We start from the raw sequence: 15,932 nt of genomic DNA, 5'->3' as shown, positions 1-15,932 counted from the left end.
TTCCCTGAGCCCAGGTTGGTACCTGATTCCCAAGTCAAACTAGTCCCAAAAGAGGAGAGGGGAACACGCCACCCTCAAGCACAGTCTTGGCCTGACGCTTCTGGAGAGCAGCGCTCCCGTTCCCATCAGAAAAGGAAAATGCTATTTCTCTTGCAGTAAATGGGAAGATTTTTACCAAACAGGGTTGTTTTTCCCTCCCTTACAGCCAGAGAGGTAAAGCCATGGCGAGCAAAGGCTTCTTACTGCTTATTTTATCAAATAGAAGTAAGAATCCAGGTGGAACAGCCCCAGCCCCAGGCCCAGCACAGGCTCTTCGCAAATACACCGGGACCACCTGGACACCAACATCCTCCATCCTTCCAAATTGTAAGAAAATCCCCCAAAACACTGACTCTGAGAAGGAGATCCCAGTTTGAACTTTGAGCACAAACACCAAGGAGCACAGGAGATGTCATGTTCGGGTTTTTATTGATTTCATGGTAACAGGAGGGGATGCACCCACAGCCACCTGCACGGGTTCAGTGTGCCTGGAAAACACCACCACATGGCAGTACAAGTGTTAAAACTCATCCTAAATTAGATGCAACTGCAAAGAACGACAAGGTTTCCTTTAACAGCCATTTTTAAATAGGGCTACACATAAATCAAAGGGTTCATCCTTAAGTGAACATGCTCCATCGAACGTGAAATTGGAGGATTTGCAGAGGAGAGGGTTTGTCCTGATGCTTATGCGACTCTTCCATGGACTGGGTAACCTCTCCCTGCCTGAACACATGGAAACAACACTGGAGGCACTGCCTCACTGGGCCTTGAAATAGCAAACACCGGCCCTTCTCTGGAAGGAATCATTGCAAATAGATGGATTTTGGATACAGAGAACTCGGCAGATTTCTCTTACCGATGGCGTGAGAATTAACACGTGTCTTAGTTCAAATCCTGTCTCCCAGAAAGGATTTTTAAGGACTTTTCCTAAAATCCCTCACAACATAAATCCTTCCCTAATGTATTTTATTAACAGAGTAAGTAACTGCTTGTCACCAAACCAGCTATATTAAAACTAACCAAGCTAGGGAACATGTTGGTAACCATGGTGGCACATCATGGCACGCGGCACGAGCCTGTGAGGCGGCAGTTCAGAGGTGGCTCCATGGTTTAACAAGACATTCAGTCATTTTCCCCCAGGAATCCATCTGCTGGAAAATCACCAATCAATCAATCAATCAATCACCAATCAGGTTGAGTTTTGGTGGCTTATCTGGCTCTGACCCGAGGTCAGTGAGCATCAAACATAGGGCCGGTGGTGGCTGTGATGTCGGTGAAGGGAACGCTCTGCCTGAGCTCCACAATCGACTGCTTCTTCAGCACCAGCAGGATGTAAAACTTGGCTGCGGCCTCTTTCCGGTTGTTTTTCCGACTGAGATCCCGGAAACTGAAGGAGCTCACCCCGGATCTCTTCAGGTGCTGCGGGAGGGAAGCGGGATAGTCAGGCTGGCTTTTCAGGTGAAGCACATCTGAAATGGTTTTCAGCATCCAAACCAATAGAACTCGTCGCTGCCTGTTCTCCGGGTGCTGGGTATCACCTCTGTCACAGGCAAGCAGTGCCACAGCTAAGCAAGTGTTGTTATTTCTTGGGGTTATATGGCTATACTTCTATGAAAGGTCCCTTCAAACCCAAACCGTTCCACGATTCCTTGATTCTACAAAGAGGAGATAGTCTGACACTTCTGTTGGACCATGTCAGGCACTCAGAATCCTGGTTTCCCAAGTAAATACCCAAGGAAACACAGCAGCAGTAATGGGGTCAAGTGTTCAAGGGCAGGTTGGACAGGGCCTGGGGCAACCTGCCCTAGTGGAAGGTGCTCCTGCCTGTGTCAGGGAGTTGGAACCTTTAAGGTCCCTTCCAACCCAGACCAGTGTGGGATTCCATAAGGAAGAGATTTCTGACAGGGTCCAACTGAAATTAACCCCAGGGTTTGGCATCTAATTATAAAATCCAGCACTGGTACCTGTAAGGCTTTTAGGAACTGGAGAGTTCTTTTGTTCCATCTGATTTCTTCACTGTCTTTCCTGTTCCTTGTGAGCTCCTTGAGAGGAAATAGAACAGAAGGTTAGGTAGCATGTGTATGATAACAAGGACAAGAGTTCTAACTGGAAACCCTAGCTGGAACTGGGCATTTTGGTGGTCATACTCAGGATATCTGGAACCTCTGACACCTCTGTGGTCACACAAGGCTTTGTGGAACAGAAAGGAATGCTAACTGTGTTCTTTCTGCTACCAAGGAGCAGCTCAGGTGCATGGTAGCACTGCGGAGATGGCCCCGCTCTGCATGCCTGGGTTGTGACAGCATTTGTGGTCAGGGCCAAAAAAGCTGCTCAAAAATCTGGGTTTAGGCTTCAGGCTTAACCTCTGAAGGCTAAAGGTGATGTGAGTGCAGCCAAACAAGGCCACGATGGCATCACTGCTATTTTAATCTATCTGAGAAAGAACAGAGCGTGACACGGGCCAGAGCAGTCAGCCTGGGGCACACATACGTTTGCTAGCTCAACTTGCTGCGTTTCAGCCTCTTGGCCCAGGATGCTGGTCACCAGTGAGGAGCTCTCAGACAAAACCACTGCACCCTGCTGTCAGAACAGAGAGTGATCAACAGGAGTTGCAGCTCATGGGTACGGTGCAAATCCCAATAACACAATCCTGCTCCAATAATGTATTACAAGAAATGTTTGCCAAGATGATGGAATGGTCCCCATTTTTACTACATCCCACTAGGAAAGGACTTTGCTTTAGTATTTATCCTACAGCTGATCTGCACCTGCAGGCTTGCTTCAGGCACAGACCCTACGTGTTCTGCTACAGTTAGATCCAATTTTGTCATGCTTTTCCAACTTTAACAAGCCTCATATTCCCTAAGGAATGCCCTTGTACCTCAGCCTGAGTAAAGACAGCAGAAATAGGTGATTTGTTGTTGCTTATTTCCTCAATATGAGACACAAGAGGTAAGTTTTATCCTTTATAAAGATGATTAGATTGGTCTCTGCAGTATAGAGGCTGTATTTCACATTTAGCTTTCATGTATAATTAGTGATCTGACTGCAATCTATACTGATTAATAGACATTTTAATTAATCATTAATTCATTGTGTCTACCAAAGTGCTTATAAATAAACTTTTATGCCTCTAAATAAGCTATCAGCTGCCTCTAGCATGTCTTCAAACAAGTAGTAGGAACTTCTTCACATTCTTTGAATGGAACCCTGGCATAAAACACCACCAAGAAATGCATTTAGGTGTCTAAAACTTATGGAAACTGCTCATTATAGTTTCACCACAGTGATCATCAGTTACATTTCTGTTATTCTCTGATGGCAACATAAACGAATCATGTCTAATTTTTCTCTCAGTGTCTGAATGAGCTGACTCCTGCAGGAAACTTGGCTCTTCTACTATCAGCATCTCTGTATTAATGAAAAAACAAGGTTTAAGAGGCAATTCCTGGCAATCTCTGTCCTTAAAAATACATTGAAACCCAACAGTCACACCCTCATTAGCAATATTTGAGAGCAAGAGCCAGAAGGACTAAACACAGAATAAATCTTCCCAATCAGACCATGGAAGAAGAAGAACCTGGCAAGGGAGTTTTCCCTTTCCCAGAAGTTGACCTTTAGGCACTGCAGGAGGTGGTTGTGCCGATGAACGGAGGCAGACACCCAGATTGTATTTCTAGCAGAGCAAAGGGGTGAAAGCAGATACATCACCTCCACACATCTGAAATAGGACATTTCCTCTCGCTTGGTATTAACCCAACCGCTGTCTTCAAGATACAAATACATGTTATTGACATGAATTTGGAAATCTGGTGAGTGGTTTGGTTAAACTCAGACGAAGTGGGAAGCTTTTGTTCTGTTTTAAAACAAATTTGCTGTGTGGTAGACAATTGGGGAAGCAAAAGTGAATCCAAAAATACCTCCTTATGGCACAAGGAAGAAAAAGACTTGACTTTAATTTCTGAGCTAAGGAACAAAAGAACAACAAAGTACTTAAAAAACAAATAATAAATAATTAATAGCCAATTTCCTCAACATTAAACTTTTTTTTGCCTTTGCTTTGTACAATAGCGCCCATTCTCTTAAACATTAGGTAAAACAGGGAGTATTTTCTAACAGCTAATTCTGCAGCAGCAGAGTTAGAACACTACCTGTGGTCTCTTGCTCTTTTCTTGTTTCCTCCATTTCAGACTCCCTCTGTATTTCCTTCCTTCTCATCTTAAATCCGTGACTCTTGAAGCATGTTGCAAGGACCTGCAAGCAATTATTTGCACTGGTTTGCTTTCAGAGCACCACATCACACTATTTGCAAGCACCAACACAAAGGTATCAAGCTGAGCTGTGGATCAGTTATTGCAACCCAGAATTTAGGTATTTGAATCAGGTCATTCTGAAAACCTGGATGTTTGTATTTGTTTTTTAATAATAGCTTTCTGCAGCTTCAACACTGCAGTGAACTCCATGAAGAAACATCTTAGGGACAGCTTGGATCGGTTTTCCTTGAAGCCAGCCAGTAAGGAAGGACGAAAGAAAGAAACATCTGCAGCTCTGTGTGTGTGGGTGACATTCATCCCTGGGAGAGTGAGCTGTAGTTCTGTCCCTGGACTCTGAGTGGTGAAGCTGTGCTGCTGTGAACCTGCAGTGCTGCTGCTGGCCTGCAGCCCCTGCTGCCCTGCCCTCACCAAGCCACACAGCACAAGGCACTGCAGTAAGGCTGCTGCATATGGCTTATACCAGGCCTCTCATTATCACCTTTAGCTCTTCTTTATCTTATCACCAGCTCTAAACTTACTACCAGCTTCTTTGAACAATCTGACAGATACTAGTGAGGACAGGAGAGGCTTTGATCTTTAAGGTCCTTTGCAACCCAAACCATTCTGTGATTGTACGACTATGAAATGGAATGTCAGCTTCTCATGGGTTATTTGTCATCTTTCACTTGGTGATGGGGAGCTGGAGATGAAAGCCCTGAGCTCTACAGATGGGCTTCCTAACGGAGCAACTGCTCCAGTTGAGAGCATGGAAATAACCATCACGTATCCAACCCAACTGTACTGCAAAACAGGACTTGAGTGGTGCTGCACACATGGGAAGGAGTTCACAGCAACCCAAGCCTGAAAAACCTCTCAGAGTGAGCTCCTAACCTAACTGGTGATACAAGACTCTTTACCATTTGCAGCTTAGCAGGAAGCAGCAGCTGTGTCGTGTGGGACAGGAGTTTATCCACACCTCCGGATTTCTTCCACAGCATTGTTTTTTTGGTTGGGGGGGCGAGGTCCAAGGTGGCCATGATGTCTGTGCAGTTGTTCAGTTGGTTGTACATGGCATAGCAGGTGAGTTCCTTGTCTACATCCACAAACAACTTCCTCTTCCTTCTATTCTTTTTCCTCTGGGTGACAGCTAAAAGAGAGAAGGTCTAAATAATGCCTATTCACAGAACCCTCAGGTATGGAACAGGCACTGGACTCAAACAGACAGGCTGACGACCTCCCAAAACATCACACAGACTTGAAAACCAAAGTACAAGCACATGGGCCACTTCCTCAAAGGTATTCGTACATATACTCCTTGTATTCCTGTACAGGAACTCCACACGTTTAATGGCAGAAGACATATGACTATAGCACTAAAGAACCAGGAACATGAGACCTTAATGAGGACACATGATATGCCACCAGGACTGAATAATCTCTCTCTAATCCATCAGGAAGTTAATTATTCCAAGAACTGCTGATGTCCTCACCAGGTTTCATTACCTCCTAATGAATATCTGTATTTGTCAGTTTAATCCTTTAGCAGCTGGATTAAGATGTGTGTAGTAAACAGGAAAGAAAGCCAGGGATTGGTTATATGGCCAATATTGTTTTGGCAGGCTGGAGAATTCCAGAATGCTAAATAATAGTGTCAACACAAACTTGTTGATGCAAACATTCAGCAAGAAACCGGTCACGTTCTGACCTGCAGCATCAAGTGGCTCAAGCACAAATCCATCATCTTCTTTCAACACAAGTGTGGTTTCACTCACTAGGTGACTGACTTCCTTATTGGTGGTGTCTGCACAGCAGGACTCAACTATAAGAAAACCCAGAAAGTAACCCAAAATTTAAGAAATTATTCCATCTTGTAAAGTTTCTTCTCTCACACCACAGAATGATATCAGACAAAGAAGATCAGAATTAGAGAACCATGATTTTGTCTGTAATTGCACAGTTAAAGAAACTGGGGGGGGTTAGAAGGATTTAAGACATCAAAAGATTTCCAGAAACACTTCAGAAATCAACATCACTGGTCTCAAACCAAAAGAAGACAAACAACAACCGGATGATCTGACTGAAGTGTCACTTGTTGAAATACGAAGCCAGAAATACTCATAGGTGAAGTTCAAAGTTGCAGCAAACCCTCGGGCAGTTTCCTTTCCCCTCCAGAAGTGATCTCCTGCTGTGGAGGCAGCAGGTGGATGAAGAGCATGTCCAACAGGATGTCATAGCAAAGCGTTTCTAAGCAATGCCAAGTTACAGACCTGGGCTCCCCAGGTCTAATTGAATTGTAGCCAAAATGGAGGATGAAGAATATTAGGGGAAAGAGAAAAAGCAAAAGGGATGGGACACGGTACAAAGCTGAATGTGAGCAACTTGAGGCACTAGTGCAGGAACAGGGGTTGGTGTTGGTGCTGCAAACTCACCGGCTGTGCTGTTCTCCAGTGGCTCTTGGGACAAAGGGTTTTCTTCCTCCATACCAAGAATGTCTTGACCCAGGCCTGTGTTCTCATCCCTCAACAGGATTTCTTATGTATAAAACACATCGTTTTAATCATTCAAAGCCTTAGCAGCCATGAAATAGCCTGATACAAACTTATGTGACTTATTTAAGGCTAATCCTCAGCAAACAAAACCCGCTCAGCTCCCACAGTGGAATGGTGGCTTTCAGGGGTGCAAAGAGGAGATGGTTACTCTTCACTTTGAGTTGCCACTGCTGCTCTGAAAAGTATTATATTGATATTGTTTAAAAGGTATAAATCTAAAGAGGTTTATGTAACTACTCTAAGCCATAAAGATGTAGAAGCTCCTTTGCTGCCTTTGCTCTTACAATAAGGATAAAATTGCTGCAGTGCTTCACCTTCAAAAACATGAACTAAATGGTTCAACATGAACTATAACTGGAATGCCTTTAATTCTAAAAGCCTGAAATATAACCTTTAAAAAGTTCTTATTTGGCAATGTCTGGCATGGATTCTCATGTCAGTTGTACATCAGATTCAGTGCTAAGTAGAATGCAAAGGAAGCATGAATTCAACAAGGAAACAACAGAACTTCTCTTTGAAAGCAATCGCTTTCACTCTGTCCTGTTTGTTTTCCTGCCAGAATAAAAATGTTTGGAAAGAAACTGATCCTGTTTATCTGTGTCAAACCTACCTATCATATCTGCAGCATCCTCCTCGTCTCCAAAGCAGTCATACTCAAAACAGAAGGTCTCCTCTCGCAGAGCAGACCCTTTCACACTCATGGAGCAATCCACGACAAGACTGTTGCTGCTTGTTAAGATGCTGCCATCAAAGAAGCTTTGTTTCCTCAGGGCTTCTGGTTTGCCATCTGAAGAAACACAGGATATTCCATGCTTCATCTTCAGGGATCTTTGAAACACGTATCTATCCAGTTCCTAATGTTTCACATAATTTTTAAAAGGTTGGAAGTTGCCCCAGTGCCTCAAACGGAACAAAAAGCAACCTGTAGCTAATTCAGTAAAAAGCAGAGTGATTCTCTGCTATCACATTATACTACTTAGGTGGAGTTACTACACAAAAATTTAAGCATATAACAGTATGACAGAGCAATCAGCGCAAAGAACAGCTTTTCACGTGTGGAAAGGACACAGGCTGGACCAAATTTTGCATAAGCACACTTTTCCTTAGGAAATATTCCTGATTTCTCAACTTCTCTCACCCAAGTTTCTGTCACAAAGAAATAAATTGCTCTCGTAATCCTCTGCAAGCGTGATGTCCTCAGGCCTGCTCTGGTTCAAGGTGAAGTGTTCAGCAACGTCAATGGCACTGATGGAAAAAACATCACACAGAATAAAAGGAGACCTGAGAGGCACTGAGCATCAGGCTGGAATGTGAAAACTTCCTTCTAAACAGTCACCAATCTGATGTTTTATCATAAACCCCCAAAGACAGCTTGTTTTCCGTGGCATTGGAAGCACCCTGGCTGATCCTCAAGGAGAGAACATTTTTTCCCCAAGGCTATTTGCAGTCGAGCCAGTTAGGGTTTTATGGAGAAATTTCCCAGCTTTAAATTTCCTCTAAAAGCTAAAAATAAGCATTTGGAAGCCAAGTGCTGGGTGTTTTTTAGCAGTGGTACCTCCAAGCAAGCAGGAGGCCACCACCTGGGCTGGCCAGAGCTCTGTGCAGCCTCCAGTGTACATCACACAGTGGGGACTGACCCTGCCCTGGCCAGGAGGCAGCTGGGGAATCCTAAACAGACCCCATTAAACTGCATTCATGAGGAGGTAGAGAGGAAGCCTCAGGAGAAATCCGTTATCCCAGACCTCTGGGGGCAGCAGAGCTATCGCAACATGTCTTGGCCTCCTGCTTTCTATCAGTGTTTCTACATTAATGCTGATTTGTGTCAGGAAAGCCAATGAAATGTGCTGGCTTTTCATCAGGAGCCAAGCTGACTGCTGCTCATAGAACACACCAGCCCCAAAGAGCCAGAAATTAAATGCAGTTACACAAGAGAGCAGTACAACGAGGTGAGGTTACTCACCAGAGCTCCCTTGCTCTTACAACAGGATTTACACTACCTTCTCTTGAGGTCAGAGAGTGGTTTGCAGGCTTCACTCTGGCAATCTGAAACCCTGAACTCTTAAGTTCATGCGTTATTTCATTGTAAAGGGCTGTCGATTAAACAGACTTTGAGGGGCTCAACTGCAGCCTCACAAAGCTGACTCAGCATTTAGGAGAATCCAGGTATCAAAGCCAAACAATTCCACCTGAATCTCAGTCAGATAACATGAGGATATCTTTTACTTCTGAAGATAGTGAATAAAACCAAGGGAAGCATTTACTTTACGTCAGGTAGCGGTGTTTCAAAATCATGAAACTCTTCAGGTAGTGTAATGGCTTGATAAGTAGCCTCGAAGTTCTGCTTGGGAAGGTCAACAAGGCCTAGAACAGACAACAGCACAAAGTAAGCATCAATAAGGTAAAAGTAATGCTCTCCCACGTATGTGTATTGGAACTATAAACCTGTCAGGAAGGACTGCTGCTCTTCTAATAACAGAAGGGCAAAGCTTAGGCCCTGTGTCAACAGGACTCCAAAGTGGAGGCAAAATCCTTCCTTTACATATATTTTAGACACTATATTCTTTTAGAGATACAGCAGAGTCTGCTGCTACAAGACATGAGATAAAGTAAATATATGGGGTTTATTAACAGCTACTTGAAGTCCCTGGAAGATCCTCACAGCTGACATTTAGCCTGGAGTCTTCCACACCGCTCCAGATGAATTATTGGGTTTTCTTTCCCTCTCCAGTGCCTGCAGAACTGCTCTTCAGCATCAAATAATTATGAAGTGAGAGTGCAAATACTCACTAATGGAAGGATCTAGGAACAATTCAGGTGAGAAGGGATTTCCAAAGGTCATTTAATGCAATCTTTTGCTCAGAACAAGGTTAGTTCCTAAGTCAGATCACTTCTGACTGTTTCTGATGGAGAATGACAGCATCCCTGGGCAGTAACAAGCAATAGGACAGGAGGAAACAGCCTCAAGCTGCACCAGGAGAGGTTTAGACTGGATATTAAGGGGGAAAAAAAGCTTCACAAAGGGTTGTCAAGCCCTGGAACAGGCTGCTGAGGGCAGTGGTAGAGTCACCAACCCTGGAGGTATTTAAAAGACATGTAGATGTGGTGCTTAGAGGCCTTGGCAGGGCTGAGTTAACAGTTGGACTCAATGATTTCAAAGGTCTTTTCCAACCTAAATAATTCTTCAATCCTATGAGCCTGCCCTTGAGAATAATGTAGGGTAGGCATTTGCAAACAGACCAGGTCACAAAGCACATTAGGGCTCACAATAATGCTGATGTCCTGTTGTTAGCCTTTTATTAGACAACAGTGCCTCCTCGTTTGCTGCCTAAGAATGACAAACATCGAGCCAGCTGGGAAAGGATCCAGCTGTGTCTGCTCCCTCCTGGCTGGCTTCATGGGTAGGGTTCAAAACCCACTGTCAGGTCTGGCACTAACACTCAGTTAGAACGCTGCTGGTGTCATCAGAAATTAAAATCAATTAGCCAACAATGGAGGCCGAATTGAAGCTTCTCCTAATAAGACCACTTAAGATATTGCTTCTTTTAAGGGAGTCAAAGACCTGAAACAGCATTAAATTAAACATCAGCAGTAGGCCACTGGTAGGTTTGGGGTCAATAATGTGTATTTAACAGGAATACCCACAATTACCTTTGAAAATGAGAGCTGTAAAGGACACGGGTGAAAGATGCAGAGCTCTGTACGTACCCGGGCGAAAGGCTGTCTTCATTTTTGTCAGAGCTTCACTGCAGTCTGCCATGAGGTACTTGGCTTTCCTGTGGTAAATCCGCACCACTCCGAGGAGTAAGTGTCCAGAGGTCCGCAGAGCTATTGTAAACTGTGATGGTTAAAAAAGGTTGTCCAGGAGGTAGGATTTGGGGCAAAGCCATTAAAATGGAAATGTTTTCCCATTCAAATAGAGCTATGACACAGCAGTGACAGAGTTCCAGTATCAGACACCAGTACAGAGCTCTGAAATTCAACAAGGCTTTGTGCTGATGTAGAGGATCATAAACAGAGCCTGGAAACCTCTAGCTGCTTCTGTTGCTAAACGTTGCTGTGCCAGAGCGTGAGGCCTGAACTGAAGCTCTTCCTTTATCTAAATCATCTCAACTAATTGCCAACAAACAGTGTAACACACCCCGAGACAAAAGCAGCTGCGCACAAACCAGTATTTGACACTTGGGTTATTTAACTGAGCAGTCACCATACCTATACCCTTATTTATGCAAAGTCTTCCTGCATCAAGCGCACTCAGGGTGGTGGTGCTGCCGTGAGGCAGGACAAGGGAAAATAAGGGCCATTCATCTAATACCTCTTGGAAAACACTTCCATATAATATCAATTTAACAGCAGTCCGTTAATGGTAACCCATGCAGGACAGTGGGATTCAGGCTGCCAGATATCGAGCAGGGGTTTTCATAGGGGAAAACATAACAATAAAAGTCTGCTTGCACCAGCTGAAAGCTTTGGATCTCCTGGGCCATTGGCTGGTGACCATGCAAAGCATTCCCCACTGTTCCCTTGGATGCGGTTGCAATGGAGAGGCCGAGGGCTGAGTCACAGGTCCTCGATTACCTGCATCTGTTTGCTTGAATCACACCTTATCTGGGAGGTGGGGAGGACTTCAGCCTCCTGGACGGGTCATAGGGCCTCTCATAAGCACTATGTATGCTGGATTATGTACTTACCTGCTTATAATGGGCGACCTGGAAGAAGTCCACTGAAAGTGGTTATGAGAAATAATAAATGACTTTTGACAAGATCAGCAGACTCATTCTGCTCAAAGGGCCCTGTACCATGTCACGGCTCTTTATGAGCCCCCTGCTATGAACCAGCACCCGACTCCTCCATCTTTCTGAGGCACAACCACCACCATTCCCAAGTGCTGTCCTACACGTGGCTACCACACTGCACTGATGGGCTTGTGCTGCCTCACACCTCTCAGCCCTGGTGCCCACAGAGCAGGCCCCGGAGCTCTGTCCCTGTGTGAAGAAGCCCATCTGAATGCACCGCGGTAACCCTGGCTTACGCTGCACATTAAATGTGTGCCACAGCCCTCCAGGAAGGTGACTGCACTTCAATATTCACATGGCTGCATTACTGCAGCCTCGATATTCACAGAGCTGCCATACAAGGATGATCAGGGACTGGAGCACCTCCTGTATGAAGACAGGCTGAGGAAGTTGGGGCTGTTCAGCCTGGAGAAGAGAAGGCTGCGTGGAGACCTCAGAGCAGCTTCCAGTATCTGAAGGGGGCCTATAGGGATGCTGGGGAGGGACTCTTCATTAGGGACTGCAGTGACAGGACAAGGGGTAACGGGTTCAAACTGAAACAGGGGAAGTTTAGATTGGATCTAAGGAGGAAATTCTTTCCTGTGAGGGTGCTGAGGCACTGGAATGGGTTGCCCAGGGAGGTTGTGAATGCTCCATCCCTGGCAGTGTTCAAGGCCAGGTTGGACAGAGCCTTGGGTGCCATGGTTTAGTGTGAGGTGTCCCTGCCCATGGCAGGGGGTGGGAACTGGATGATCTTCAGGTCCTTTCCAACCCAAACCATTCTGTGATCCTATGCTGCAACATCACAATTCACATACCCGCCCTGTCACAGGGGTTTATTCAAACGAGAGCTAAATAAAACACCCCCAGTTTCCCTCACGCTGGCTTCGGAACAGCCACGGATTCACCCTGAGGTGACAAGCCCTGCTCCCTGAGCACATGGCCCCCTCTGCCCCACAGCTTCCCGGGTCGACCAGCCCCACCTTTGGCGAGAGGATTTTCTCCACAGTAGCCTCCAGGTTGCACTCAAAGATGTGAGCTTTGGTGAGCTTCTTCTCCCAGTGCGCCGCCAGCCAGATCTTGGCCAAGGGCCCGCGCTTGTTCACCAGCAAGTGCATGTAGAACATGGCGCCCGGGCTGAGGGCAGCCCCTGCCGCGGCCACAGAGGGGATTTAATGGGACACTGAGGGGGGTTTGGGGGGGATCCTAAAGGCCAGGGCAAGGGGGTTTGATGGGATCCTGAGGGGATTGGGGGGGGGATCCAGCCAGGCCCTGAGGGGGTGAGGGGGTTCAGCAGGCCCTGAGGGACGGAGGTCACCTCAGCTGTGTGCTGAGGGGACAATGGGGATCTAAGGGGGGGTGAGGGGATGGGAGAGATTTATCAGGATAAGGGGGGGATTTGGTGGGATCCTGAGGGGATTTGGGGGGGGGGGGGGTATCGGAGGGGATGGGGACGGGCGGGTTCTGAGGGAACGGGGCAGCGGATCCTGAGGGGATGGAGGGAGCTCACCGGGCACTGAGGAAATGGCGGGGACCCAGCGGGCACAAAGGGTTGGGGTGGGTTTATGGGCGCTGAGGGGACCCAACGGGTACCGGGGGGGGGTTGGGGTGGGTTTATGGGTGCTGAGGGGACCCAGCGGGCACAAAGGGTTGGGGTGGGTTTATGGGTGCTGAGGGGACCCAACGGGTGCCGGGGGGGTTGGGGTGGGTTTATGGGTGCTGAGGGGACCCAACGGGTACCGGGGGGGTTGGGGTGGGTTTATGGGTGCTGAGGGGACCCAACGGGTACCGGGGGGGTTGGGGTGGGTTCATGGGTGCTGAGGGGACCCAGCGGGTACTGGGGGGGTTGGGGTGGGTTTATGGGTGCTGAGGGGACCCAACGGGTGCCTGGGGGGGGGTTGGGGTGGGTTTATGGGTGCTGAGGGGACCCAACGGGTACCGGGGGGGGGGTGGGGCTGGGTTTATGGGTGCTGAGGGGACCCAGCGGGCACAAAGGGTTGGGGCTGGGTTTATGGGTGCTGAGGGGACCCAACGGGTACCGGGGGGGTTGGGGTGGGTTTATGGGTGCTGAGGGGACCCAACGGGTACCGGGGGGGTTGGGGCTGGGTTTATGGGTGCTGAGGGGACCCAACGGGTGCCGGGGGGGTTGGGGTGGGTTTATGGGTGCTGAGGGGACCCAACGGGTACCGGGGGGGGGGGGGTGGGTTTATGGGTGCTGAGGGGACCCAACAGGTGCCGGGGAGGTTGGGGTGGGTTTATGGGCGCTGGGGGGACCCAGCGGGTACCGGGGGGGAGTTGGGGTGGGTTTATGGGTGCTGAGGGGACCCAACGGGTGCCGGGGGGGGGGTTGGGGTGGGTTTATGGGTGCTGAGGGGACCCAACGGGTACCGGGGGGGGGGGGTGGGTTTATGGGCGCTGAGGGGACCCAACGGGTGCCGGGGGGGGGTTGGGGTGGGTTTATGGGTGCTGAGGGGACCCAACGGGTACCGGGGCAGGGTTGGGGTGGGTTTATGGGTGCTGAGGGGACCCAACGGGTGCCGGGGGGGGGGTTGGGGTGGGTTTATGGGTGCTGAGGGGACCCAACGGGTGCCGGGGGGGGGGGGGGGGGTTTATGGGTGCTGAGGGGACCCAACGGGTACCGGGGGGGGTTGGGGTGGGTTTATGGGTGCTGAGGGCACCCAACGGGTACCGGGGGGGTTGGGGTGGGTTTATGGGTGCTGAGGGGACCCAACGGGTGCCGGGGCGGGGTTGGGGTGGGTTTATGGGTGCTGAGGGGACCCAACGGGCACAAAGGGTTGGGGTGGGTTTATGGGTGCTGAGGGGACCCAACGGGTGCCCGGGGGGTTGGGGTGGGTTTATGGGTGCTGAGGGGACCCAACGGGTACCAGGGGGGTTGGGGTGGGTTTATGGGTGCTGAGGGGACCCAACGGGTGCCGGGGGGGAGTTGGGGTGGGTTTATGGGTGCTGAGGGGACCCAACGGGTACCGGGGGGGGTTGGGGTGGGTTTATGGGCGCTGTGGGGACCCAGGGTCCGCCCCTCCTCAGGCCTGAGGGGCTCCTGCGCGCTCTCGCCAAAACCAGGCAGCGGGGGGGGGGTAAAACGCGCGCTGCGGCGGGAGCGCGCCCTGGGAGCGGGGCGGGGGACGGGACCCTCCCGGGGACCCGCTCCGTGCGCCCGGAGCCGCTCCACGGCGCCCGCCTTGTCACAGCCCCGGCCCCGGCCCCGGCGGCGCTCCCAAGGGAACGAAGGGCACCTGAGTTAGCACCGGCACCTGCATCGCCTCCTCCACCTCCTTTCCCTCCTCCATCTTCAATTCCACCCTTTCCCTCCTCCTCTTTTCCCTTCCCCACCACCACTCCCTCTTTTTCACCCTCTTCATCCTCTTTTTCCTCCTCCCAGCCTCTTTCCCCCTTGCGCTTTCAAAGGCTCCCTTGGGAAACACCACGCCAACTCCGTCCGTGCGGGTGAGCAGCTCCCGAGAGGCTCCAGGCACGCTTGCGGAAGGAAAAAAAAGGAAATAGAAGAGCTTCGGACCCGATTCTGGGCAGAGGGAGGAGGGTGAAGGTGCGCGGCCACCCGCCTGCATCGGCCATAGCCACCGCTGAGCCTGTCTGCACACTTACGTAGCACCAGCCAGAGCATCACCGGCTCCTCATCCCTCTGCGCTTTGTTTTCCATTCAGGCAGAGCAGTGAGGATCCCGGTGCTCCCGAGCCACAGCCCAGCGCAGCAGCAGCTACTGCTGCTGTACCGAGAGGCACTGGAGTTCTCCCAGCGGGCTGGTGTTAGGTGATGATAACCAGATCCCAATTAGCACCAGGGAAGATTTGAGCCTGCTCCCAGAGCAGCTGCAGCTGGGATCAGCAGGAGGCAAGCAGGGACCAGCAGTGCCAGGAGGGGAGGTCACAATGAGCCCGGCTCATCCGGTCCTCACTGCCTGCCCGTGCCCCCTCCGGTCCTCACTGCCTTCCCGTGCCCCCTCCGGTCCTCACTGCCTGCCCGTGCCCCCTCCGGTCCTGGCTCCCGCATTGCCCGCTGCTTGCTCCCGACCTCTGTGTCACCTTGAGCCGTGCTGGCTGCGGGCGTTCGCTCTGCTTGGGATGCTGTGAGTGCTGAGGAGGCAGGAATGAGACCTCACCCCATGGCGGGGCTTGATCGGGGTCACCACCACCAGCAGCCGTGTACACCCCAGAACTGCGCTGTGCTACATAGGGGTGCGCTGGAGGGGCCTGAAGGGATGGAGCCACATCCAGAGCCCTTCCATTCCTGCTCCCACTGTCCTTACATAGTAGGAGGCTCCCATTTGCTGGCTCTCA

At 49.6% G+C, this 15,932-nt stretch overlaps 1 protein-coding gene across 3 annotated transcripts; it reads right to left on the bottom strand.

Annotated features, from left to right (window-relative positions):
* Window positions 1–447: 447 nt before the first annotated feature.
* Window positions 448–13,016, bottom strand: RAD21L1 (RAD21 cohesin complex component like 1). Of its 3 annotated transcripts, XM_062628294.1 has the most exons (13): window positions 12,600–13,016; window positions 10,550–10,679; window positions 9,106–9,205; window positions 7,983–8,089; window positions 7,455–7,631; window positions 6,725–6,826; window positions 6,001–6,114; window positions 5,213–5,442; window positions 4,194–4,296; window positions 3,307–3,453; window positions 2,533–2,612; window positions 2,007–2,084; window positions 448–1,461 (listed from the first exon to the last, which is right to left on the bottom strand). In XM_062628294.1, the coding sequence occupies exons 1-13, from the start codon at window positions 12,741–12,743 to the stop codon at window positions 1,273–1,275; spliced, it is 1,701 nt and encodes a 566-aa protein (XP_062484278.1). In that variant the 5' UTR covers window positions 12,744–13,016; the 3' UTR covers window positions 448–1,272. The 3 variants fall into 3 exon arrangements, with proteins under 3 accessions (XP_062484278.1, XP_062484276.1, XP_062484275.1); XM_062628292.1 differs by lacking the exons at window positions 3,307–3,453; window positions 4,194–4,296 and having other exon boundaries at window positions 448–527; window positions 1,267–1,461; window positions 2,533–2,622; XM_062628291.1 differs by lacking the exons at window positions 3,307–3,453; window positions 4,194–4,296 and having other exon boundaries at window positions 2,533–2,622.
* Window positions 13,017–15,932: the final 2,916 nt, after the last annotated feature.

This window comes from Pezoporus occidentalis, unplaced genomic scaffold (assembly GCF_034315485.1).
Source record: "Pezoporus occidentalis ecotype Australia unplaced genomic scaffold, CSIRO_AGI_Poc_V1 ctg313, whole genome shotgun sequence".
In the NCBI taxonomy this organism is placed as follows: Eukaryota; Metazoa; Chordata; class Aves; order Psittaciformes; family Psittacidae; genus Pezoporus; species Pezoporus occidentalis.
This window is presented reverse-complemented; position numbering and strand designations above follow the sequence as displayed.

What these genes read in the sequence shown, in the direction of transcription:
- RAD21L1 (XM_062628294.1), bottom strand. Translation starts at nt 12,743, where the DNA reads ATGTTCTACATGCACTTGCTGGTGAACAAGCGCGGGCCCTTGGCCAAG. An exon ending in TCTTTGTGACAGAAACTTGG is followed by an intron (nt 7,632 to 7,982) that starts GTGAGAGAAGTT and finishes GTGTTTCTTCAG; the next exon opens with ATGGCAAACCAGAAGCCCTG. An exon ending in TGGTGAAACTATAATGAGCA is followed by an intron (nt 2,613 to 3,306) that starts GTTTCCATAAGT and finishes AGCAGGGTGCAG; the next exon opens with TGGTTTTGTCTGAGAGCTCC.